The sequence below is a fragment of the Mandrillus leucophaeus genome, unplaced genomic scaffold, assembly GCF_000951045.1.
Source record: "Mandrillus leucophaeus isolate KB7577 unplaced genomic scaffold, Mleu.le_1.0 Scaffold172, whole genome shotgun sequence".
NCBI lineage: Eukaryota > Metazoa > Chordata > Mammalia > Primates > Cercopithecidae > Mandrillus > Mandrillus leucophaeus.
In genome coordinates, this window is record NW_012101721.1 from 1,681,929 (window position 1) to 1,689,779 (window position 7,851).

A 7,851-nucleotide genomic window follows, 5' to 3' on the forward strand; every position below is an offset into this window, starting at 1 on the left:
ATCACCTTTTTTTTTTTTTTTTTTAACTAACCTCTACTAACATTTAGCATTTCCTCCTTTTATAAATGTAGAGAACAGATCAAATGTTAACAGTACTTGTGTCTGGTGACCAGTAAAAATCAGTTATTTTCATATCTCATTGTAGTTGTATATATCTCAAAATGTTATTTTGTTCATGCCTGCTTCAAAGTGATTGCCATTATTAGACCTGCAACAAGATCTTATTATTGAGTGAATACAGAAGCACATTTGTCATAATTTTGTTTTTTGAACAGTTTGATAACTGAATTTCAGTATAGTTTCTCTCTTTTTTAAAGTAATTTGAGTATTTTCAGTGTTAAAAAGGTATTCTGAGATAAGATCCAGATGCATAGGGGCACCTGCTGTAGAAAAGATTGGAACTCCGTACTTGATGACAATACAAGATCTGATTTTGTGTTAAAAAAAAAAAAAAAGATTGGGAACCCTTACTTTTACGTACTTCTGAGGTACCACCACCCATGTATCCTGAGCACTCCTTTTTCTTGATACAATGCAGTTCTTTCCCTCCACTCTTACTTTCATGTGCTCAAACTACCTGTAGAGACTCAACTCCAGCCAATGTACTTCCACTCAAAATCCAAGGAGTTTTGATTGGTGGCATTCATGTGTGGGTCAAGGCAGATGGCAGGGGATGTTAGATGATATGTGTGAAACCAAGCTACTGCTGCTGACACATTTCTCTTTTATTTTTTCTTGGTGGGTGGTGGGGTCGGGGGCAGGGGCAGTATTGGGGGATGGAGTCTCGCTCTGTTGCCCAGGCTGGAGTGCAGTGGCACAATCTCAGCTCACTGCAACCTCCACCTCCCAGGTTCAAGCGGTTCTCCTGCCTCATCCTCCTGAGTAGCTGGGACTACAGGTGTGCACTACCAATACCTTTTGTATTTTTAGTAGAGACAGAGTTTCGTCATGCTGGCCAGGCTGGTCTCAAATTCTTGACTTCAAGTGATCCGCCCACCTCAGCCTCCCAAAGTGCTGGGATTACAGGCGTGAGCCACTGTTCCCAGCTCTCTCTTTCATTTTTAATAACTACAAGTCAAGGAGAGGGCATAGCAAAATTTAAAAATTAGGATAGACATCATATTTGGCTGAACAATAACACACACATTGGTTCAAAAAATTTTTGAAGTAAATATAAGTATTCTTGCTTAACCTGGCACATAGGCTCTTAATAAACAGTTTTTGATTACATTTATTTTTCTTTTTAAACAGAAATCATGTTGTTGATGTCAGTGTTGCAGTCAGTACTCCTGCAGGACTCATCACACCTATTGTGTTTAATGCACATATAAAAGGACTGGAAACCATTGCCAATGATGTTGTTTCTTTAGCAGCCAAAGCAAGAGAGGGTAAACTACAGCCACACGAATTCCAGGTAAGGTGTTGATTATTGCTTTCTAATTATGTTATTTTTAAGGTTTGCATAATGCATGTATTGCATTTTTCACCTTTTGATTCTGCCATATAATTCTTTTTTTTTTTTTTTTTTTTTTTTTTTTTTGAAACAGAGTCTCACTCTTGTCACCCAGGCTGGAGTGCAATGGCGCAATATTGGCTCACTGCAACTTCTGCCTCCCAGGTTCAAGCAATTCTCCTGCCTCTGCCTCTGCCTCCTGAGTAGCTGGTATTATAGGCACGTGCCACTACGCCTGGCTAATTTTTTTATTTTTTTATTTTTTGTATTTTTAGTAGAGACGGGGTTTCACTATGTTGGCCAGGCTGGTCTCAAACGCCTGACCTCAAATGATCCGCCTGCCTCACCCTCTCAAAGTGCTGGGATTACACGTGTAAGCCACTGTGTCTGGCCTGCCACGTAATCTTTTTTTTGAGATGGAGTCTCACTCTGTCGCCAGGTTGGAGTACAGTGGCACAATCTCAGCTCACTGCAACCTCCATCTCCCAAGTTCAAGTGATTCTCCTGCCTCAGCCTCCCGAGTAACTGGGACTACAGGCCCGCCACCACGCCCGGCTAATTTTTTGTATTTTTAGTAGAGACGGCGTTTCACCATGTTGGCCAGGATGGTCTCGATCTCTTGACCTCATGATCCACCCACCTCGGCCTCCCAAAGTGCTGGGATTACAGGCATGAGCCACCGCACCTAGCCTTGCCATGTAACTCTTATTGACACACGACTCTGAAAATAAAGAAAAATTGAATCACATATCCAAAAGAAGATACTATCTGAAAATAAGACATTTTCCAGCTGTCATTTTTGTTCATATTGTAATGGTTGTATATCTTCAGTAATATGTATTCCATTCAGGCCTTTCTTAAGACCTTGCACCTTTTTAGCTTAAGGTCTTTTTCACAGAACATTTGTCAAGTTTTCTGATTTATGTTGACAAACAATATTATTTATTTTTAATATTATTTCCTCTAGGGTGGCACTTTTACGATCTCCAATTTAGGAATGTTTGGAATTAAGAATTTCTCTGCTATTATTAACCCACCTCAAGCATGTATTTTGGCAATTGGTGCTTCAGAGGATAAACTGGTTCCAGCAGATAATGAAAAAGGGTAAGTGCCAAAATAGAGGGGAAGTCATAAGCTAATTTTTATTACAATATACACTTGTCCTGTGGTATCCTCAGGGGATTGGCTCCAGGAACCCCTTTGAATATTGTAATCCTCAATGCTCAAGTCCTGATATAATATGATATAGTATTTGCATATAACCTATACACATTCTTCTGTATACTTTAATCTCGACTTAAAATAATACAGTACCTAAACAGCGCTTCATTCACATGGATCCAGTGTAGTACCCAGTGTGCAGCAAATTCCAAGTTATGCTTATGGACATTTGTGGAATTGTTTACTTTCTGGATATTTTGATCCATGGTTGGTTGAATATATGGATTCAGAACCCATGGATATATGGAGGGTCAACCACACCTGTTTTTGAGTATCAGTGTTTTCGCTTGTTTGTTTGTTTGAGATGGAGTCTCACTCACTCTGTCACCCAGGCAGAAAGTGCAGTGGTGCCATCTCAGCTCACTGCAATCTCCGCCTCCCGGGTTCAAACAGTTCTCTTGCCTCAGCCCCCGTGTAGCTGGGATTACAGATGTGTACTACCACACTCAGCTAATTTTTGTATTTTTAGTAGACATGTTGTTTCACCATGTTCGCCAGGCTGGTCTTGATCTTCTGAACTCAAGTGATCTGCTCACCTCAGCCTTCCAAAGTGCTGGGATTACAGGAATGAGCCACTGTGCCTGGCCAGAGTCTCAGTTTTATATATAGTTATTGGCACGGTATATTGCATCTTCAAATAAAATTATATATATATGATAAAATTCTTCAAGGCAGCAACTTTTCTTTACTAAATGCAGTTAGTCCTATTTGAGATGGAAAGCCTTATTCTAGGTGAGGAGTCAGCACATTTTTTTTTTTTTTTTTTTTTTTAGTTATATAGTAAGTATTTTAGGCTTTCTGGGACATATGGCCACTGTTGCAAATACTCTGCCATTGTAATATGAAAGGAGGCATAAATAAGACACAAATAAATTGCAGTAAACCTTTAATCAATAAAAATAGGCAGAGGGCAGGATTTGGCCCATTGCCCACTCCTACTCCAGGTATCTGGTCTGTTTCTTCAAGCTGTTAATTTGAGCTAAAGGTATAGGAGACTGGAAGAGTAGATAGGAAATATTACCTGGTTGGGATTATAGGGTAGGAGTGAGCATTTGGGTGGTTACTGGCTGAAATGCAGTCTTTTATTTCAGAATATCTAAAATGTTTTTCTTTTTCTAGGTTTGATGTGGCTAGCATGATGTCTGTTACACTCAGTTGTGATCACCGGGTGGTGGATGGAGCAGTTGGAGCCCAGTGGCTTGCTGAGTTTAGAAAGTACCTTGAAAAACCTGTCACCATGTTGTTGTAACTAACTCAAGAATTTCTAAACTCTCCCAGGTCACAGTGATTCATTCTTATCAAGATATTTATGTTATTAAACAGGTGGTTCTTTTTATTTTAACCAGTTATTTTTATTATTGAGTCTGTCCAGATAAGCTATTTATAATGGGCATTACTGAATTTTTAAAATGCCAATTACACCCAAATATTGTGCACATTTAATAATCCGACACCAGATTTTTAGCTCTGTACTCCTAATTAAGGGACATGTGGCCTTGCCTAGCCCTCTGGTGATAAGTACTTCCACAAGGAAATGTAGAATAGGTAGAACCTAAAGAAAAGGACATAAAGGTAACCCGGATGGAACCTTGAAATTCTGAAATTTAATCACCTAAAATGTTCTCCTTAGATGTGAGAGAAGGAGAAATCAGGAAAATTAATTCTCGTGGGGGAAGGGCTTGAATTGAAGCTTTACTTTAGAATTTAACCCTGGTTTGAAATTTTCCATTACATGATCTTGGTTTACCATCGATGGGAAGGGTAGAAAACTTCAAGGAAAATAAGTGAAATTTTCAAAGTCAACATTTTCTTAGACCTTTTCAGCTGATTGTTTATTTTTCTATGAATCCCTATACATGGTTGTTTCCCCTCCTCTTGAGATAATCTAAATATAAACCAGCTACTTGATATAAATGAGAATTTGTGTGGATATTTATTTAAACAAATGTGTAATTTTGAGTACAGAATTCAACAGTTACCTCCAAAAGAGAAACATTCTTAATAGAATTTAACAGAAGTTGTGAAACTAAAATTTTCCAAGATTAACTGGTAGTTCATTGTAAATGAACCTAATGAACAGAATTTATTACTTCACTGTGGAAAATGCTATCAAATAACTGAGGAATAGATATGGAATAAGTGTACATATGTAAGATATGGTTACTAGAGTTAGATATGTGCCAAAGTTCATTTATCCCAAATCCTGTCTGAAAAGAAGAGGAGGGGTACATTAGTAAACATTTTGGAGTGCTTAAAAATGCCAAAAACAAAATGGTAGTTTCTACTTGGATAAAGTAAAAAAGTTAAATGTGTTTAAGAGTGTTATGTGTCCCTCTACTCCAGCATCGTCCCATGTAAAATAAGAAAGCCCTAAAATACTGTTGGAGAGAAAAAATTAACTAGGTTGCTACCTTATTAGCCTAAGTACTTTTTTCCATTTTGTTAGATTTTGCCTGCCTTTTGGAGGGAAGGAGGGAGGCGATATTCTGGATTATAAAAATGAATTGGGAACATTATCACAATTCTAGACTTTCTATTAATATTTATGTGTTTTAATAAATGTTTGAAATTATTTATGACTACTTAAAATGAATCTGACCAGTGCTTCTTGTATATGTAATATGTGGAGTTAGCCCCTGAAATTTGCTTTAAGTGTTTCAGTGTTGAATCTGTTTCTAAATATTCATTATTACATGGTGCACAAGTGACACTCCATATATTCCACACAGACTTTTACCTTGCTGTATTATTATGAAAACAATACATTAATCTGATTTTTCAGTAATTAGTAATTTTAGGTTGAAAATTATCCAAAAGAAACAAGTTTATCACAAGGGACCATCATCAATATGATCCAAATCTGGTTCAAACATTCAAAACTTCAAAGAGAATTCATCTTTCGCTAATGCTTGTGGTTCTGTTGTTCCCTTGAAAAAATGAAAATAAAAATTAGTTGCCTTCTAATAAACATTGTTGAGTTAAAAATTAATCTGAGCTATAATCTAAATCTGAATTCAGTCTCTTACCAGAACTGAAAGAAAAAAGTTTTAATAAGAAAGAAATAGTGTTTTTGGTTCATATGTGATTATTTAAAAATTAAAGTATAAATCTTCAATATGTCTGGTTTAAGTTTTGATCTGTTGGTAATTATTTTCACATTTAAATTATTTAGATCTAAGGACAGCCACGTATGTATAAGCTCGCAATACAGATAAATTTTGAGTTTATGTAATTGGTAAAATATGGACTGCATTTAGGAGAATATAATCTAACACTTGAAGCTCAAAGAGTTCCTGAAGCACCCCATGTTGGGGTGTGAAACTTATTACCAAGATGGAAAGTGTGGTCTGGTTGTGTTAGGTGATTTATTCCCAATTCTGAAGGTTGTGATTGTGAAGTTAGTTAGGGTATCCCAAGGCATGATCTAGAAAGGAGTAAACAAGTACGTTAGAGAGATAGGAGGAATGTTCATCATGTGTAATGCACAAGTCCTGGAATACATGGGGAAATCATCATCACTACTGATAAGTGATCTAAAATGAATTCTGTAGAAAAATCTGGTCTCCAAATCTCTTTTTTTTTTTGAGATGGAGTTTTGCTCTGTCACCCAGGCTGGAGTCCAGTGGTGCGGTATCAGTGCACTGCAACCTCTGCCTCCTGGGTTCAAGCAGTTCTTCTGCCTCACCCTCCCAAGTAGCTGATATTACAGGCGCGTGCCACCACGCCCAGCTAATTTTTTGTATTTTTAGTAGAGATGGGGTTTCACCATGTTAGCCAGGATGGTCTCTATCTCCTGACCTTGTGATCTGCCCACCTTGGCCTCCCAAAGTGTTGGGATTACAGGTGTGAGCCACCGTGCCCAGCCTCCAAGTTTTGAATTTTGAGAAAAAGAAATCTTAGTAAGATTCCAATTTAAACCAGTCCATAGTTCATTATTAGTTAATGCCCTTCCTGGGCCCTATTTTGTTTTTTGTAGGGAGGGGAAGGTAGAGCTGTTTTTATTAATATAAAATGAGTGAGAATATTTTGGAAAATAACTAGAATGTAAATTTTACCACTTTAAGTATATTAGGTCTTGATGTGCATTTTAATGAGTATACAAACACAGACACTGATGTAAGTAGCTTCTAATTACTGAGTGCAAGGGTAGAGATTCACTTCTATGTGGTTAGGAATTTTTAGGAAATACATTTTGGTAGTGATTTTGTAGGAGGAAAGATAAGGTGAGACTCACGTTTTTTTGAGGGTTGAGAATAGGTTTGTTAATTTTAGGACATTATACAGTTCCAGAAATTTTTCAGGAGATAAATTATCCTGTTGCTAGTAGAATTTAAATCCAGGCCAGGCCTTCAAAAAGGAGATTTGAGGCAAGGGGGAAAAAAACCCCAAAAATCCAGACCAGGCTTAAGAAAATTATATTTGCTTTTAGGCCAGACCCAGTGGCTCACGCCTGTAATCTCAGCACTTTCGGAGGCCGAGGTGGGCAGATCACTTGAGGTCAGGAGTTTGAGACCAGCCTGGCCAACATGGTGAGACCTAGTCTCTACTAAAAATACAAAAATTTAGCCGGGCATGGTGGCAGGCACCTGTAATCCCAGCTACTGGGGAGGTTGAGGCCGGAGAATCACTTGAAACCTGGGGTGGGGCAGGGGTAGGGGGCAGAGGTTGCAGTGAGCCAAGATCGCGCCACTGCACTCCAGCCTGGGTGACAGAGCGAGACTGTCAAAAAAAAAAAAAATTTGTATTTGCTTTTAAATGTCATGTATCAGTTATTTCTGTTATACAACATTAGTTTCTATAGTTAAAAAGTTTTAAAATTAGTAAGAACTTTAGCCTGTATGTTGAACTAGAAACTTTATTACAAGGATAATTAAAGGAAACTTGTATCTAGAAAAGATAATTAAGGGATGTGTAAAGTCTATATAGCTTACTTGGTGTATAAATTGGATAGTTGGTACCTTTGTATTTCAGAGCTTAGAAGAGATGAATGATAGTTGAAAGTACATCACTTTTGTACTTCTGATCATTTCTTTAGGAGAAAAGCACTTGTCGCAATGTCAACTACTTTTTTTGTTCAAATACGAGATACATTTTGCATGCTGGGCGCAGTGGCTCACGCCTGTAATCTCAGCACTTTGGGAGGCCAGGGAGGGTGGATCACCTGAGGTCAGGAGTTC

The 7,851-nt window shown here is 37.8% G+C and overlaps 2 protein-coding genes across 2 annotated transcripts in view; one reads left to right on the top strand and one right to left on the bottom strand.

Moving 5' to 3' along the window:
- The window catches only part of DLAT (dihydrolipoamide S-acetyltransferase), a 45,043-nt gene extending 39,405 nt beyond the window's left edge, over nucleotides 1-5,638 (top strand). Inside the window, exons 12-14 of the mRNA XM_011976999.1 lie at nucleotides 1,252-1,414; nucleotides 2,421-2,557; nucleotides 3,794-5,638. Of these exons, the coding sequence (XP_011832389.1) occupies nucleotides 1,252-1,414; nucleotides 2,421-2,557; nucleotides 3,794-3,923 (430 nt within the window). The 3' untranslated portion in view covers nucleotides 3,924-5,638. The remainder of the gene's footprint in view (nucleotides 1-1,251; nucleotides 1,415-2,420; nucleotides 2,558-3,793) is intronic.
- Nucleotides 5,390-7,851, bottom strand: part of PIH1D2 (PIH1 domain containing 2) — a 9,986-nt gene continuing 7,524 nt past the window's right edge. Inside the window, exon 6 of the mRNA XM_011976998.1 lies at nucleotides 5,390-5,601. Within this exon, the coding sequence (XP_011832388.1) occupies nucleotides 5,548-5,601 (54 nt within the window). The 3' untranslated portion in view covers nucleotides 5,390-5,547. The remainder of the gene's footprint in view (nucleotides 5,602-7,851) is intronic.